Raw genomic sequence first — 20,065 nt, 5'->3', positions numbered from 1 at the left:
TATGTATTATACATGGAGATCATATCCCCCCCTTATGTATTATACACGGTGATCATATCCCCCCTTATGTATTATACATGGAGATCATATCCCCCCTTAGGTATTATACATAGAGCTCCTATCCCCCTTATGTATTATACATGGAGATCATATCCCCCCCTTATGTATTATACATGGAGATCATATCCCCCCTTATGTATTATACATGGAGATCATATCCCCCCTTATGTATTATACATGGTGATCATATCCCTCTTATATATTATACATGGAGATCATATCCCCCCTTATGTATTATACATGGAGATCATATCCCCCTTATGTATTATACATGGAGATCATATCCCTCTTATATAATATACATGGAGATCATATCCCCCCTTATGTATTATACATGGAGATCATATTCCCCCTTATGTATTATACATAGAGATCATATCCCCCTTATGTATTATACATGGAGATCATATCCCCCTTATGTATTATACATGGTGATCATATCCCCCCTTATGTATTATACATGGAGATAATATCTCTCTTATGTATTATACATGGAGATCATATCCCCCCTTATGTATTATACATGGAGATCATATCCCCCCTTATGTATTATACATGGAGATCATATTCCCCCCGTATGTATTATACATGGAGATCATATCACCCCTTATGTATTATACATGGAGATTATATCCCCCCTTATGTATTATACATGGAGATCATATTACCCCTTATGTATTATACGTGGTGATCATATCCCCCCCCCTTATGTATTATACACGGTGATCATATCCTCCCTTATGTATTATACATGGTGATCATATCCCCCCTTATGTTTTATACATGGAGATCATATCCCCCTTATGTATTATACATGGAGATCATATCCCCCCTTATGTATTATACATGGTGATCATATCCCTCTTGTATATTATACATGGAGATCATAACCCCCCTTATGTATTATACATGGAGATCATATCCCCCCTTATGTATTATACATGGTGATCATATCCCCCTTATATAATATACATGGAGATCATATCCCACTTATGTATTATACATGGTGATCATATCCCCCCTTATGTATTATACATGGAGATCATATCCCCCCTTATGTATTATACATGGTGATCATATCCCCCTTATATAATATACATGGAGATCATATCCCCCCTTATGTATTATACATGGAGATCATATCCCCCCTTATGTATTATACATGGTGATCATATCCCCCTTATATAATATACATGGAGATCATATCCCACTTATGTATTATACATGGTGATCATATCCCCCCTTATGTATTATACATGGAGATCATATCCCCCCTTATGTATTATACATTGAGATCATATCCCCCCCTTATGTATTATACATGGTGATCATATCCCCCCTTATGTATTATACATGGAGATCATATCTCCCTTATGTATTATACATGGAGATCATATCCCCCTTATGTATTATACATGGAGATAATATCCCCCTTATGTATTATACATGGAGATCATATCCCCCCTTATGTATTATACATGGAGATCATATTCCCCCCTTATGTATTATACATGGAGATCATATCCCCCTTATGTATTATACATGGAGATCATATCCCCCCTTATGTATTATACATGGAGATCATATTCCCCCCGTATGTATTATACATGGAGATCATATCCCCCCTTATGTATTATACATGGCGATCATATCCCCCCCCCCCCTATGTATTATACATGGAGATTATATCCCCCCCCCTTATGTAGTATACATGGTGCTCATACTCCTCCTTATCTATTATACATGGATATCATATACCCCTTATGTATTATACATGTTGATCATATCCCCCCTTATGTATTATACATGGAGATCATATTCCCCCTTATGTATTATTATAATACATAAGGGGGAATATGATCTCCATGTATAATACATAAGGGGGGATATGATTTCTATGTATAATACTATTATACATAGAAATCATATCCCCCCTTATGTATTATACATGGAGATCATATACCCCTTATGTATTATACATGGTGATCATATCCCCCCTTATGTATTATACATGGAGATCATATCCCCCTTATGTATTATACATGGAGATCATATCCCCCCTTATGTATTATACATGGAGATAATATCCCCCTTATGTATTATACATGGAGATCATATCCCCCCTTATGTATTATACATGGAGATCATATTCCCCCCTTATGTATTATACATGGAGATCATATTCCCCCCTTATGTATTATACATGGAGATCATATCCCCCTTATGTATTATACATGGAGATCATATTCCCCTTATGTATTATACATGGAGATTATATCCCCCCTTATGTATTATACATGGAGATCATATCACCCCTTATGTATTATACATGGTGATCATATCCCCCCCCCTTATGTATTATACACGGTGATCATATCCTCCCTTATGTATTATACATGGTGATCATATCCCCCCTTATGTATTATACATGGAGATCATATCCCCCCTTATGTATTATACATGGAGATCATATCCCCCTTATGTATTATACATGGAGATCATATCCCCCCTTATGTATTATACATGGTGATCATATCCCTCTTATATAATATACATGGAGATCATATCCCCCCTTATGTATTATACATAGAGATCATATCCCCCCTTTATGTATTATAGATGGTGATCATATCCCCCCTTATGTATTATACATGGAGATCATATCCCCCTTATGTATTATACATGGAGATAATATCCCCCTTATGTATTATACATGGAGATCATATCCCCCCTTATGTATTATACATGGAGATCATATCCCCCCTTATGTATTATACACGGAGATCATATCCCCCTTATGTATTATACATGGAGATCATATCCCCCTTATGTATTATACATGGAGATAATATCCCCCCTTATGTATTATACATGGAGATCATATCCCCCCTTATGTATTATACATGGAGATCATAGCCCCCCTTATGTATTATACATGGAGATCATATCCCCCCTTATGTATTATACATGGAGATCATATTCCCCCCTTATGTATTATACATGGAGATCATATCCCCCTTATGTATTATACATGGAGATCATATCCCCCCTTATGTATTATACATGGAGATCATATTCCCCCCGTATGTATTATACATGGAGATCATATCCCCCCTTATGTATTATACATGGCGATCATATCCCCCCCCCCCCTATGTATTATACATGGAGATTATATCCCCCCCCCTTATGTAGTATACATGGTGCTCATACTCCTCCTTATCTATTATACATGGATATCATATACCCCTTATGTATTATACATGTTGATCATATCCCCCCTTATGTATTATACATGGAGATCATATTCCCCCTTATGTATTATACATAGAGATCATATCCCCCCTTATGTATTATACATGGAGATCATATACCCCTTATGTATTATACATGGTGATCATATCCCCCCTTATGTATTATACATGGAGATCATATCCCCCTTATGTATTATACATGGAGATCATATCCCCCCTTATGTATTATACATGGAGATAATATCCCCCTTATGTATTATACATGGAGATCATATCCCCCCTTATGTATTATACATGGAGATCATATTCCCCCCTTATGTATTATACATGGAGATCATATTCCCCCCTTATGTATTATACATGGAGATCATATCCCCCTTATGTATTATACATGGAGATCATATCCCCCCTTATGTATTATACATGGAGATCATATTCCCCTTATGTATTATACATGGAGATTATATCCCCCCTTATGTATTATACATGGAGATCATATCACCCCTTATGTATTATACATGGTGATCATATCCCCCCCCCTTATGTATTATACACGGTGATCATATCCTCCCTTATGTATTATACATGGTGATCATATCCCCCCTTATGTATTATACATGGAGATCATATCCCCCCTTATGTATTATACATGGAGATCATATCCCCCTTATGTATTATACATGGAGATCATATTCCCCCTTATGTATTATACATAGAGATCATATCCCCCCTTATGTATTATACATGGAGATCATATACCCCTTATGTATTATACATGGTGATCATATCCCCCCTTATGTATTATACATGGAGATCATATCCCCCTTATGTATTATACATGGAGATCATATCCCCCCTTATGTATTATACATGGAGATAATATCCCCCTTATGTATTATACATGGAGATCATATCCCCCCTTATGTATTATACATGGAGATCATATTCCCCCCTTATGTATTATACATGGAGATCATATTCCCCCCTTATGTATTATACATGGAGATCATATCCCCCTTATGTATTATACATGGAGATCATATCCCCCCTTATGTATTATACATGGAGATCATATTCCCCTTATGTATTATACATGGAGATTATATCCCCCCTTATGTATTATACATGGAGATCATATCACCCCTTATGTATTATACATGGTGATCATATCCCCCCCCCTTATGTATTATACACGGTGATCATATCCTCCCTTATGTATTATACATGGTGATCATATCCCCCCTTATGTATTATACATGGAGATCATATCCCCCCTTATGTATTATACATGGAGATCATATCCCCCTTATGTATTATACATGGAGATCATATCCCCCCTTATGTATTATACATGGTGATCATATCCCTCTTATATAATATACATGGAGATCATATCCCCCCTTATGTATTATACATAGAGATCATATCCCCCCTTTATGTATTATAGATGGTGATCATATCCCCCCTTATGTATTATACATGGAGATCATATCCCCCTTATGTATTATACATGGAGATAATATCCCCCTTATGTATTATACACGGAGATCATATCCCCCCTTATGTATTATACATGGAGATCATATCCCCCCTTATGTATTATACATGGAGATCATATCCCCCTTATGTATTATACATGGAGATCATATCCCCCTTATGTATTATACATGGAGATAATATCCCCCCTTATGTATTATACATGGAGATCATATCCCCCCTTATGTATTATACATGGAGATCATAGCCCCCCTTATGTATTATACATGGAGATCATATTCCCCCGTATGTATTATACATGGAGATCATATCCCCCCTTATGTATTATACATGGCGATCATATCCCCCCCCTTATGTATTATACATGGAGATTATATCCCCCCCCCCCCCTTATGTAGTATACATGGTGCTCATACTCCTCCTTATCGATTATACATGGATATCATATACCCCTTATGTATTATACATGTTGATCATATCCCCCCTTATGTATTATACATGTTGATCATATCCCCCTTATGTATTATACATGGTGATCATATCCCCCCCTTATGTATTATACATGGAGATTATATCCCCTCTTATGTATTATACATGGAGATCATATCCCCCCTTATGTATTATACATGGAGATCATATCCCCCCTTATGTATTATACATGTTGATCATATCCCCCTTATGTATTATACATGGTGATCATATCCCCCTTATGTATTATACATGGTGATCATATCCCCCCCTTATGTATTATACATGGTGATCATATCCCCCTTTAATCTCCTCTTCACAAGAGAGAATAAATTCAGTTCCTCTAATATTTCCTCATAGCTTGCCTGGTTGAGCCGGTTGCTGAGGACACTGACAGGGGTACACTTTACCAGTAAGCAGAAGGCGATTCCCTGCTGCCACAGAGTGGTGAGAGGCGGCTGGCCCGCCTTGCAGGAGAGACAGAGTGGTTTGCAAGAAATAATGTGGTAGTATCTGGATCAGTTCTCAAAGGAAGATTACCTTTGGTACCCCACCATAATGGTTGGGCCCCAAGAAGCTGGCCAGCAGAAGAAATAGGATAGCATATTACTTACTGCTAAACTGTTATTGTCATATGTATGTGTGTGTGCTTGTGTGTGTATATATATATATCAGTACAAGGTACAAGGTTCAGAGATTTTCTGCTGTATATTACTTCTGTTGCCTAATTGTTGGAATATCTCTTACTGTTAAACCATTACAAGTTCACAAACAACTTCTCCAGTTATCAAAAGGAAATTCACCAGACTGGAATATATAATGGAGATGGTTTTCCTCCGGGGTAGTGATTAGGCGGTGCAGCCCTCCTCAGATGGGAATCCAAACACAAACTGAAACTGTTAAACCATTACAGTATATTTCCCTTTTGTTTACCCTGTTGCAATATACTGTACTTCTTGCTATTACTTAATTAGTTGCTGTGTCTATGCACCTTGAGCCTTTGGGGACCTATATACAGCTCCCTGCAATAAACATTCCCCGCCCAACCAGGTGCTCCTTCAGGGGTTAGCGGTACAAAGACAAAACAAAGGGAAATGTGCAGACATTGGAGAGATGTACTGAATATGTTTTTGTAATCTTGTCCAAACATACACTTTAAGAATGATAAAACACTACTGATAGATATCTAGTACTATTATAATGATCTATAGAGTACATTTGGTGAAAACAGTGCCATATAGAGCAAGATGGGAACAGTCCTTCCAACTGATAGACAGTTGAGATCTATGTTATTCCCATGATTTGCAGGTCTGGGTGCAGTTTTTCCAATCCTCTTGTTTATAATTTATGCCTAATGTACCTGAGTATCTCAAGATGTAATTTGTATATGAGCACGATAAAGGTAAGACAGCGGCAATGGAGAATACAACTGTACTTAACTATTACCTACAGGAGAGAGAAGGAACATTGCTAATTAGAAAAACATTCCTCGGGTCATATTTTTGCATTAACATTTTATATTTGTTTTGAAGGCACAATGATCAGCTGAAGGTAATGTTTGTCGGAGGTCCAAACCAAAGGAAAGATTACCACATTGAGGAGGGAGAAGAGGTAATATTGTCTCTTTACTCTTACAGCGTATTGTCATCATTTATTGTATTCAATATATTAAGTTTGTTTTAAAAGGAAACTATAATGGCTTTAGATCAATTATATTTAAACTGTGTTTTAAATGTATCCATTTTTTAGACTTTTGTTTTTATTTATTTCTTGGTTTTTCTTGGCAAATAAACATTTAATACACAAAAAGGATCACCAGAGTACTATGGGTTAGCTAAAGAGGCAATACAGCAGATGAATCAGAAAAATGAGGAAGGGTTTTAACAGCGCAAACACTGCAAAGTCCTGGGAAATGGTAGTATGGGGTGATCGTGGTATTAGTGGCTACTGTATGAAGAGCGTAGGATTCCGTGTGGCACTGAGGGCAAGGCTTCCAAATAAGCTGTAGCAACTTCTGTAGATGAGAAAAAGGAGAGAAGCGCCTCTAAGTGCAATAAGTCTTTTAATTCAAGTCTAAATGTAGAAACACTCACATGTGTGAAGTAATCATAAGCTTAAAAACCGTGGTTAACAATAGTTAATGGTGGGGTGGTAACCCGGGTGAAGAGCCGTCATCTTACTGCGATGTGGGGAGGTGAGCTCTCGGCTGGAACAGCGTGGTGGCTGGAGGGAAACAGCGGTGAGGCCGGCCTGCATGCACGTCCTCCCTCAGAGCCGGATGGAACGCATGCTGGAACGTAGCGGCAGCGTGGCCGTGATGACGTCAGATCCCAGGGTGCACTGCGACGCATTTCGGAGCATGCACTGGCCGTGGAAGGCGGAAGTGCACTCCTTTTTCAAGCTCCGAAACGCGTCGCATTGCACCCTGGGATCTGACGTCATCACGGCCACGCTGCCGCTACGTTCCAGCGTGCGTTCCATCCGGCTCTGAGGGAGGACGTGCATGCAGGCCGGCCTCACCGCTGTTCCCCTCCAGCCACCACGCTGTTCCAGCCGAGAGCTGACCTCCCCACATCACAGTAAGATGACGGCTCTTCACCCGGGTTACCACCCCACCGTTAACTATTGTTAACCACGGTTTTTATGCTTATGATTACTTCACACATGTGAGTGTTTCTACATTTAGACTTGAATTAAAAGACTTATTGCACTTAGAGGCACTTCCCTCCTTTTTCTCAATACAGCAGATGAAGCCTGCTTTGAGGCTCTGCATGCTTGTCTGAAACCTTGGACTAAATCAGCTATGAGGAAATGAATTACTGCTGTAATGACTCATTGAGTTCTGTAAACAATAGGCACATTTTAGCCCTCCTGTAAACAGAACATTAAAAAAAAACTCAACTTTTACAGGCGTTTGATATTTTTATTAATCTCACCTCTGTCTTAGCCTATGTGGCCATGCACACATAGGCATTTAAAGGTATAGTAGAAGTGGAGAGTTTAAGCAAATGCACCACCAGGGTGTTTAGAAGGGGAGCGTTTGGGCAAAAACAAACTCTTAAATGTGTGTAAAAACATGTAAAAGCTAGACGCGTTTGGTGCTTAAGCATTCATTTATTCCGGTGGCCAGAATAAATTAATGTTCTGGCCAATGGAATGAGTAAACCACTTGACATGCCTAAATGCGTCTAAATAGGTTTGCAAAACATGGCTTTAGAAGCGTTTTTTAGGCTGCTTTTTGCTCCCCTGGAGCAAAGGCATCCAGGGGGACAAAAAAAAACACCCTGTGTGCATGGGGCCTTAGAGTAATATGTGCAAAAAGGAGACTAGAGCATCTGCTGGCTTGAAAGAAGATTATCTAATATTATTATATATATTATTTCATATTTATGCAACAAAGGATGAAAAAAATGAAAACCAATGTAGCCCCCTTTTGGAGGGGTAATGAGAAATGGTCCTCCCCAAACAGGATATTACACTTGTAGGTGAATAAAAGAACCAGTACCTTTGCTAGGTGGAAGGGTAGGTTTGATAGTAAAGTTGATAGTGTCTCCACCCAGGACAATGTCTCTGGGAACCGAGGGGATTCCCTTTTTGAACTGAATCAGTAATCCAAACAACATAATTGAAAGCAGAAGAACTACTGCACCCCAGCATTAAACCATATATATATAATGTAGATGCACACCAGTATAGAAATAATACAAGCTTTATATAAGAAAATGTTATTAATAGTACATACATCCAATGTACAAACAGATATTATCTGCAGAGAACCCTACAGTAGTCCTGGTGGAATTGTGCACATACTGTACACCCAGGTATATGTAGTTATTGCAGGGGCCCCTGAGGGCAAGATCAGTAGTATAGGTGGTCGCCTAAGACCTCACACTCACTAGGGCCTCGTGGCCGCCTGGTTTTCCTAACTGCCCCAAGCAGTGTTGCCAGTAAAGCAAGTACCTATAAAAACTTTACTTGTCCCGAGCTTCCTCTTTGCGCACTTGATCAGCAGCAGTGCGCCCCTCTGCCTGAGCCCAGCTCCAGAACTGCTCTTGCATGCTGTTCCAGAGCTGACTGATTAGTAATCAGCTAAGCTCATCTTGGTCATGACTGGGCTCGGATTGAGGGGGGGGGGGGGGGGTGGGCTGCCACCGGTCAAGTGCACAAGGAAGGGGGGGGGGGAAGAGGTAGCTCGGGACAAGGTGTCTTTCCTTTTAAAAGCAACTGAACGGAGAGGACTTGGGGAAGAGGAGTACTGAAGCCTGCAGGCATTTACAGGTTAGTGTGTGACAGTTCTGCAGGGCAGTTAGGCAGACACTCTCTCTGTAGAGGGTCACAAATGTAAGGGGAGAGGGGAGACCCCCCTTCCATCACAGTTCCCAGCATTCCCCCTTCCATCAGAGTCAGCAGAGTTCACCCTTACAGTGCGAGGGGAAACTTTGCAAACTCTGAGGTAAGGAGGAACTCTGCAAACTCTGATGTAAAGGGGGGCGGGGCTCTAGTGACCAGAGAACCTCTTACATCAGTTTCCCTTTACACTAAATAACGCAACATTACCTTTTACATCAGGTTCTGTAGAGTCCCCCTTTACATCAGGTTCTGTAGAGTCCCCCTTTACATCAGGTTCTGCAGAGTCCCCCTTTACATCAGGTTCTGTAGAGTCCCCCTTTACATCAGGTTCTGTAGAGTCCCCCTTTACATCAGGTTCTGCAGAATCCCCCTTTACATCAGGTTCTGCAGAATCCCCCTTTACATCAGGTTTTGCAGAGTCCCCCTTTGCATCAGGTTTTGCAGAGTCCCCCTTTGCATCAAGTTCTGCAGAGTTCCCCATTACATCAGGTTCTGCAGAATCCCCCTTTACATCAAGTTCTGCAGAATCCCCCTTTGCATCAGGTTCTGCAGAATCCCCCTTTATATCAAGTTCTGCAGAGTTCCCCTTTACAACAGGGTTCGTAACGTCCCCCTTTAAATCAGGGTCCACAGAGTTCTCCTTTAAATCAGGGTCCACAGAGTTCCCCTTTAAATCAGGTTCTTCAGAGTTCCCCTTTAATCAGGTTCTGCAGAGTTCCCCTTTTACATCAGGTTCCACAGAGTACCTCTTTTACATCAGGTTCTGCAGAGTTCCCTTTTACATCAGATTCTGCAGAGTTCCCTTGTACATCAGGTTCTGCAGAATCCCCCTTTACATCAGGTTCTGCAGAATCCCCCTTTACATCAGGTTCTGCAGAATCCCCCTTTGCATCAGGTTCTGCAGAATCCCCCTTTACATCAAGTTCTGCGGAGTTCCCCTTTACAACATAGTTTGTAAAGTTCCCCTTTAAATCAGGGTTCACAGAGTTCCCCTTTAAATCAGGGTCCACAGAGTTCCCCTTTAAATCAGGTTCTTCAGAGTTCCCCTTTAATCAGGTTCTGCAGAGTTCCTCTTTTACATCAGGTTCTGCAGAGTTCCCTTTTACATCAGGTTCTGCAGAGTTCCCTTTTACACAAGGGTCTGCAGAATTCTTCTTTACATCAGGTTCCACAGAGTTCCCCTTTATATCTGGGTCCTTATACGGCAAACCCTGCAGACCTTGATGTACTGGGGGGCTCTGGGAACTCTGGGAAATCTGATGTAAGGGGGATTTTAATGTACCAGCGGGAAGACGGCCTGCTGCAGAACATTCGAAAGGGTCCTGCTTGCGGGACCATAATAAAGGACCTCTCAATGGGAGGAAAGGTCCCTGGGCTAGAAGGGAATGGCCTTTTATGGTTTTTTGCATCGGGGCCCTGAAGGTTCTAGTTATGCCTCTGGTCTAACGCATTACCCCAGTTTTGAGGGACAGGGGACATTATGCTGTGAGCAGGCAGCATTAAAAGACCTGTCACACTCACCTCTTGCATAACCTAAGACTTCTGGAGCTTCACCTGCCAGCCAATGAGGAGTGACGTTGCATTCACGCACGTCATCCCTCCCATCCACCACACGAGGATCTAAAGCTGAGAAGGCCTACCGTGGATGTCAATCAGGGAAGGCCTGCTGCGTAGCTGATGGACGGATGGACAGACAGATGGATAGACGGATGGGCATGAGTGGGGCCACACGTCTAAATTTTGCTTAAGGCCTCACAAAGCCCAGAGCCGCCTCTGACAGGGGATATCCTCCAACTTTTGTCTGACCAGCATGGAACTGAACTTCTCACCTGTAGGAACTGTGGTGTGGCACTGGAACTCAGGGTCAGCCTAACAGTCCCTCCCTAATAGTTTCTAAAATAACAAGCGTGATATATACTCTATTGTAATAAACAGGTTCACTTACTAATGTACCAAGGTGACCACTACATACAATGTGTTCAAAATAATAGCAGTGAGACATCACTAACCTGATCAATCACTGTTTTTGGTAGAAATGATATTTCTACATGGCAAATAATTTACTAGCAGGTGTAGTAGAGTAATAGAAATCCAACAGACCCAACAGTCATGACATGCATGCTGCTGATTCTATGTAATTGAATCACTAATTGAAAGGGGCATGTTCAAAATAATAGCCGTGTGGAGTTCTATTAGTGAGGTCATTCATTCTTTGAAAAACAGGTGGCAATTATTGCTCTTATTTAAGGAAGGAAGGCAGCAAATGTTGTACATGCTGGTTACAGTGCATTTCTCTCTGAAATTCTGAGGAAAATGGGTCGTTCCAGACATTGTTCAGAAGAACAGCGTACCTTGATTAAAAAGTTGATTGGAGAGGGGAAAACATATAAAGAAGTGCAGAAAATGATAGGCTGCTCAGCTAAAATGATCGCAAATGCTTTAAAATGGCAACCAAAACCTGAAAGACGTGGAGGAAAGTGAAAAACTACCATTCGAATGGATAGAAGTATAGCCAAAATGGCAACAATCAGCTCCAGGAAGATGAAAGAAGGTGTAAAGTTCCCTGTGAGTACTGTTACAATTAGAAGACGCCTATGTGAAGCCAAGCTATCTGCAAGAAGCCCCCGCAAAGTCCCACTGTTGAAAAAAAGACGTGCTGAAGAGGTTACAATTTGCCAAGAGCACATTGACTGGCCTAAAGAGAAATGGTGCAACATTTTGTGGAATGATGAAAGTAAGATTGTTCTTTTTGGGTCTAGTGGCCGGAGACAGTTTGTCAGACGACCCCCAAACACTGAATTCAAGCCACAGTACTCTGTGAAGACAGTGAAGCATGGTGGTGCAAGCATCATGATATGGGGATGTTTCTCATACTACGGTGTTGGGCCTGTTTATCGCATACCAGGGATCATGGATCAGTTTGAATACATCAGAATACTTGAAGAGGTCATGCTGCCTTATACTGAAGAGGAAATGCCCTTGAAATGGGTTTTCCAACAAGAAAACGACCCCAAACACACCAGTAAACGTGCAACATCTTGGTTCCAGACCAACAAGATTGACGTTATGGAATGGCCAGCCCAATCCCCGGATCTTAATCCAATAGAAAACTTGTGGGGTGACATCAAAAAAGCCGTTTCTGAGGCAAAACCAAGAAATAGAGAAGAACTGTGGAATGTAGTCCAATCATCCTGGGCTGGAATACCTGATCACAGGTGCCAGAAGTTGGTTGACTCCATGCAACACAGATGTACAGCAGTTCTCAGAAACAGTGCGACTACAACCAAATATTCATTAAGTGATTCAAAGGAAAGCAAAATCTTCAAACATTTTTCAGTTTATATAGTGAATGTTTGAGTTTGTAAAGAAGAATACAAACACGGCTATTTTTTTGAACAGTCTAATATTAACTTTTCTTCAAATTTTTTAGAGGAACAACACAAATTTGCTATATTTTTCTTCATGTTTTGATTTGGAATAGAATGTGTAGTGTTCCCAATGCATTTGTGTGGATGGAAATAAAAGCTATTAGAAGGATTTTGAGCTTTATTCACTTTTTGCAACACACTGCTATTATTTTGAACACAATGTACATGCAGTAGCACAGACCTAGCTATCTGGCACTGTGCATGTGAAGTACTAACAAAGCCAGGGTTGAGATAGAGTATCTGTGTGTCACAAGGATTTAGATATACACTCAGCAGCTGCAGTTAAACTAGTAAAATTAGATCATAGAAATACAGTAGTTGCATAATAGTCTCTTCTGGTCTGGTTGAAAATACATGAGCAGCAACTCCATGGACAGGACATGTGACTCAGTTCTCCCTCTACTTCCTGGAAACTCCCCTTTAAAGATATCAAAGTCCCCCAATCTGGGGTTTCTGACCCTACTAGCAGGACAGGAAATAATGTACTTAACCTCTTCCCGTCTGGCGCCTGCCGATAATCAGCCGAAAGGGAGAGCTGCCGATGCGAGGGGACGTTTCTAAACCTCCCCCCGCATCCATTACCTGTGTGTGCTCCCTGGGAGTGCGCAGCACTGCAATCTGTGCCCGCTGTGTCCGGAGGACAGAGCGGAACACAGATCGCTGCATGGGATCTTTGTGTGAGGTCCTGATTCATGTGATCACTGATTGCCCTATCAGTGATCACATGAACAGTAGATGTCACTTCCTGACATCATTGCTTACTACTTGTGGAATCTGTGAATTATCACAAAGGTCACATGGTACAAGGCTATTCACAACAGCCTTGTACCATGTGACCAATCACAGCTCTCACAGTATTTCTCAATGGCTGCAGGAATGCAGCCAGAGAGATAGAGAAATTATTGCTTTTACAGCCTTTATGGGTGCAGAAGCAATCAGTGTAAAAAGAAAAAAATCTTCAACCCCCACAAATAGTACTATGGTGACACTGTTCTGCTAGGGTGACAATATGTAAAAAAATAAGTAAATAAATAATAATATAAAATATAATAATAAAATAAAAAATAAAATAAAAATGTAAAAATTGTTTTTGAAAAATCATAATTATTTTTTTAAACTAATTTGGGTTATTTTTTCAATCAAAAAGATAGCTGAATACATTTTGGCCAAGATATATGAATAAATATTTATTTGCAAAATCTTTTAAGAAAAACACTTTTTTTCCTAAATGTTTGTCCTTTTTCATTTATATAGCAAAAAAATAAAAATCCCAGTGGTGAATAAATACCACCAAAATAGAGTTTTATCTGTCTAAAAAAAATGCTAACAATTTCATATGGGTACAGTGTTGCATGACCGCGCAATTGTCATTCAAAGTGTGATAGCACTGAAAGCTGAAAACTGGCCTGGACTAGAAGGGGGTGAAAGTGTCAATTGCAAATTATTCTGACAGTAAGAAGCACAACCACCTGCAATTGCAGACTGTAGAGGGCAGCAGATCCCTACACAGTTTCATATAAAAAAAAAACGCACAGCTATTTTTTATGATAGCCAGTGCTTAACGTGAAACTCCAGACTGCTTCACGGATTCAGTCACACAAAAAAGAGGGAGCTTGTGGGAGCAAGAAAAAAAAAAGCGTTTAACCCATGCAGTACGGGGGTGGGGGGATATTAAACAACCTGGGATTGAGCTTTAAGTAAACAAAATGCCATTAATTTGTTTGGAGTGAAATCAGGTTTAATTTGCCAAGAGTGAAAATAACTCCGTATCCCTCTTTATATTTCAGCGTTTGCTCCCACTAACTCATGCATAGCTACAATATAGAAATGAAAACTTCCCTGCCAGTAGCTGTCAATTAAAAGTCCTGGGAGACAGTACAAGTGTTTTTGTTTTATTGTCTTTTTTAATTAAGTGCAAAAAATGCATAAATGTAACATTTTGTAAGATGCAGCTATTTCTAGGGAAATAAAGAAAGAAAGAAAAGGAAGAAAAACAAAGAATAAAATGAAGGAAGAACACAATTACATCTGTCCATTTTTAGGCTTTTGTTTTTCTATCTTTCCAGATAGAGGAAAGTAGTGTTACCCTTCATCAGGATAGGCCAAAGATTGCTCAGTCCATTGTCTTGGCTATCTTGTCTATTGTGAAGATAGACAAACCAAAAAAACAGTATTTACGGTAATTTCCAAAAGTTTGATATTAACTACTTCAAGGGATTTTGTCACGAGAAAGGCAGGGGGGCTGCGATTGTTGGCCTTCTTTTGAAGGTTGACGGCTTCCTAACAACCAGACAGAAGAGAAGCTGTCACATTGAGCAATGGTAGTAAGGCAGCGATGTACTGTATCCCTTCCTGCCGCTAATGGAGGTTTGACTCAGCTGAACACCAATTTCGTTTGGACAAATTTTGCTGGGTTGGCAAATGGCCAGTAGAAACACTGTACCAATGTTTCTACTCCACTGTACCAATGTTTCTACTCCACTGTACCAGTGTTTCTACTCCACTGTACCGGTGTTTCTACTCCACTCTCAAAAAAAATGGTACTCATTAGGGCTGAGCTGGACAGGCAGTAGAAACACTGTAGAAGGGTGATCTTCACATTGAATGGCGATGGTGGTTTTAAATTTCACTGGTGCATTGCTAACGAACACCAGACAAAAGACACGTGTGTGGATGTTTGAATTCTGGTATTTGCCATAGTGATTGTTTACAGTGGTCACTAATAGACATGTACGATTTAGTTACAAATCGAAATTTAGGCAAAATTTTCACGGTTTGGAGACTCGGATGTATACAAACCTCTGAATCACAATAGTAATGAATTTCAATGAATCTGAAATAAATTATAACCAAACAAAAATTCATTCATTTCAGACGGATGACATGATGTATTAGTTTGGACCTTTTGTTAATGTTTAAAGCATCCAAAAAAACATAACCTAACGAATGATCCAAATTCATATGGATTCTTTTTGTTTTTATTTTGCATTAACATTTTTCATTATTATAAAAAAAGTGCACTACATATGAAATGGAAACATTGCAATAAATACAGTAAGGTAAAAAAGTGAAATAAGATGATTCCTACTTATTGTGTTTGGGTTGGATGGAGGTGAATTCATTAGAATCTCTGAATCATAACATAACGAATGAATCTGAAATTCATTTAGTTCTATTACTTCTTTAGGATGCATGTGACTCCATTGTCCTATCAGCTTATTCCATTTCTCTATGTGGGTTGGACTAGCAGGGATCACTAAGAGTGCATAAATAACCAATTAACATGTTAAAACAAATATAGTGAATCTTCCGAAATATATGAAACAAATCTGAATATAGGAAACAAATTCCAAAAACGAATCATTCTATATGACAAAACAAAATCTAAACGAATGAATCCAAAACAGAATGAAACAAAAATTTTTCATCATGCGCATCTCTAGCCACTAATTAATACGTACATTTGCACATTTTGTGTTTTGCACAGTATTTTAGTTTATTGGACCTATTGATTTATCATTATTTATGATATTGCAGCCACTTGTGTATTTCTTGGGATTATTATCTTCTATGAATTGTTTTACTTTATGTGTACTTTAACCACTTGTCCTCCTGAGGATTCCCCCCCTTCATGACCAGGCCATTTTGTGCGTTACGGAGATGCGTTACTTTAACTGACAATTGCGCAGTGCAATGCTGCACCCAAATTAAATTTGCGTCCTTTTTTTCCAACAAATTGAGCTTTCTTTTGGTGGTATTTGATAGCCTGTGTGTTTTTTATTTATTGCGTTATAAGCAAAAAAAGACCAATAATTTTGAGAAAAAAACAATCTTTTGGACTTTTGCCATTAAACATGTCCAGTAAAAAAATAAAAAAAAAATCAAATTTCGTCTTAAATTTAGGCCACAATGTATTCTGCTCCATGTCTTTGCTAAAAAAAATCCCAATATGTGTAAATTAATTGGTTTACGTGAAAGTTATTGTTTTACTAATGGCGGTATAGATAATGGGATTTTTTTTCTACTAGTAATGGCAGTGATCAGTGACTTTTAGCAGGACTGCAGCGGACATTCTGACACTGGGGGGAACTAACTTGGTGTCACTGACACCCCAGTGACACCAATACAGTGATCAGTGCTAAAAAAAGCACTGACACTGTACTAATGGCACTGGGCAGGAAGGGGTTAATGTGAGGGGCGATCAAAGGGTTAACTGTGTGCTGGTAGTGTTTTATTAGGGGGCTGGGGGTATGTTCTTCACTGTAAGCACACTGATCGGGATTGGTGTACTGTGCACAGCCACCCCGAGCAGTGTGCTCCAGCTGATATGGAGGAAGATTGTAAACAAAACAATCTTCCTCCCCGTCGGAGATGCTCGGTAATCACCGGGCGCCGGCAGGTAATTATTGGCTGGAACCCGGTGATTAACATCCATGGCCAAGAATGGCGGTGTTGGTAGGGCGTGCATGCGCGCCTCCTACCTGTAAATACAAAATTAGGTATATATACGTGATTCTGCGCAAAGGTGCCGTCCTGTAGCAGTATATCTGCTATAGGGCGGTCCTTAAGCGGTTAACCACTTGAAGACCTTCAGAATGTCATGTAAATACAATTGTTGTATGAGGTAAACCCAAAACATTTTTTATCAAAATACCTTGGGCATGCCTTGTATGCTGTCTCCACTGCTGTGGCTGCTCTCAGCTTCCTAACCAGCTTCTGCTCTATGTCTTAGGAGTGCTGGCTGTATGAATGAAGTCTGTAATAGATATTTGCAGGCTTCAATTATACACACTGGGGTTGATTTGCCTAAATGGGAGAGTACAAAATCTGGAGCAGCTGTGCATGATATCCAGATAGCTTCTAACATCAGATTGTTCAAATTAGCTTTGACAAAAACACTGGAAGCTGACTGGTTTCTATGCAGAGCTGCATCAGATTTGGCACACTCCACTTTTAGGAAATCAAACCCACTGTGACAATATAATGGGTACGATGTAGTTCTTGTACATGCAGATCAATGAACTGGCCATTGGTTTGCATATAATGGCATTCCAGAATCCTTGCAAATGAAAAAAAAATATATAAACATACATTATTCTAACACTTTTATTATTTAACCCACAATAGAGCAAATAACCTCCTCCTACCCATCTTCTCTTAGCTATAATTATTTTTTTTATGTTTTCACCCTATACAGTATAAAGCTTTTTTTTAGATTTAGTTTGATTTGTTTGTTTCTGCTGTGTTGCATTAAAAAAAGATCTCAGATTATTTTATTTGTAAATGACTTTTCTGCAAAATGCAATTTTGGAGTAATTATAAATGGGACTAATCACAGAGTATTTCTTTTTTCCTTTTTTATCAACACTAACGTTAGTTATTTGAAAACTAACACTAATCAAACTAGAAAAGGCAGAACTGCCCAGAGGCTTGGCACAAGAATGTTTCCTGGGGCATTTGTATACGTGATTTGATATCATAGAACCAAGTGCAGGAGACATGTGGGGAAGCCTCACTATAACCTGCCTGTAGAATATTTTGGATAGTTCTAGCTTTCAGGGAATCTGTGTAGCATTCTCTGGATCAGCCTTTTTGAATCAGGGTGCCATGACACACTGGGATGCCTTCTGGATTCTTCAGGGGTGCCTTAGTAAAATGCCTAAAAATTGCCCAAGTTGTCCAAAACCTTTTGTTGGAAAGTATACAAGGTCATAGATCAGGAAACTCCAGGAGAGTTGCCACATTCCAGGCAAGGCAATGCTTATAAAGCGGCAACATGGATTTCTTGTGTTGCATTATGTCAGGATTTTGCAAGCAGGCTGTCATGGCACGCTGGGGTGCTGAGTTCTTCAGGGGTGCCTTGGCAAAATACCTAAACAATTCTCCCAACTTGTTCAAAAATGGTCAACAAGGCAATGAGTGGATCAAGAAATTATAAATAAAGTGCAGCGCTAAAAATAAATAAAATTGACATAAAACCAAATACATATATAAATGTCACAATAGGTAAATGTGAGTAAAAATATTCCCAGCAAGGGTGACTTGGAGTAAAAGTGCACACTAACCAGATGTGCACATTAAAAGTGCAGTGTAGAGATCATAAAGCTCATGGGGTAATCATCAGAATGGAAATGGTGTTCCCTTGGTCAGAGAAGATCCCCGGGTGGTGCAGAGCTGGACAGGAAGAAATCCTCTTGATAACAGGAAAAGAATGAACGTTGATCCACCAGAAGAGCACGACTCCTCCACTAGGCAAAAAACGGTATAAAATGGAAATGACCTTCTAATTAAAGAGAAGTCAGACAGGCATCGGTTCTAAGATTTCACAGTAATCCCCCTTTAGATGGTCCACAGATGGCCAGATATGACCAGAATCCTCATCAACCATAGATGACAGCAATATCCATAGTCACCCCTCCATCCTCCAGATTAGCCTGTAACAGGCTAATAACGCTTTTTGTCCACTCAATGGGACTGATGTTTGTTGCACCATATGAAGAGTGGTGGGTCCTCATCTATGGTTGATGAGGATTCTGGTCATATCTAGCCATCTGTGGACCATCTAAAGGGGGATTACTGTGAGATCTTAGAACCGATGCCTGTCTGACTTCTCTTTAATTAGAAGGTCATTTCCATTTGATACCGTTTTTTGCCTAGTGGAGGAGTCGTGCTCTTCTGGTGGATCAACGTTCATTCTTTTCCTGTTATCAAGAGGATTTCTTCCTGTCCAGCTCTGCACCACCCGGGGATCTTCTCTGACCAAGGGAACACCATTTCCATTCTGATGATTACCCCATGAGCTTTATGATCTCTACACTGCACTTTTAATGTGCACATCTGGTTAGTGTGCTCTTTTACTCCAAGTCACCTTTGCTGGGAATATTTTTACTCACATTTACCTATTGTGACACTTATATATGTATTTGGTTTTATGTCAATTTTATTTATTTTTAGCGCTGCACTTTATTTATAATTTCTTGTGAGGATTTTTGTTGGTTATCCTATGTG

At 39.8% G+C, this 20,065-nt stretch overlaps 1 protein-coding gene across 1 annotated transcript in view; it reads left to right on the top strand.

Annotated features, from left to right (window-relative positions):
• HAAO (3-hydroxyanthranilate 3,4-dioxygenase) overlaps positions 1-20,065 on the top strand; it is a 91,196-nt gene that overhangs the window by 10,675 nt on the left and 60,456 nt on the right. Inside the window, exon 2 of the mRNA XM_089677853.1 lies at positions 6,812-6,890. Within this exon, the coding sequence (XP_089533979.1) occupies positions 6,812-6,890 (79 nt within the window). The remainder of the gene's footprint in view (positions 1-6,811; positions 6,891-20,065) is intronic.

This window comes from Staurois parvus, unplaced genomic scaffold (genome assembly GCF_062004578.1).
Source record: "Staurois parvus isolate SC_StPar_1 unplaced genomic scaffold, SC_StPar_1.0 ptg000192l, whole genome shotgun sequence".
Classification (NCBI taxonomy): Eukaryota; Metazoa; Chordata; class Amphibia; order Anura; family Ranidae; genus Staurois; species Staurois parvus.
Note: the sequence above shows the minus strand (reverse complement) of the source record. Positions and strands in the feature narration are given on the sequence as shown.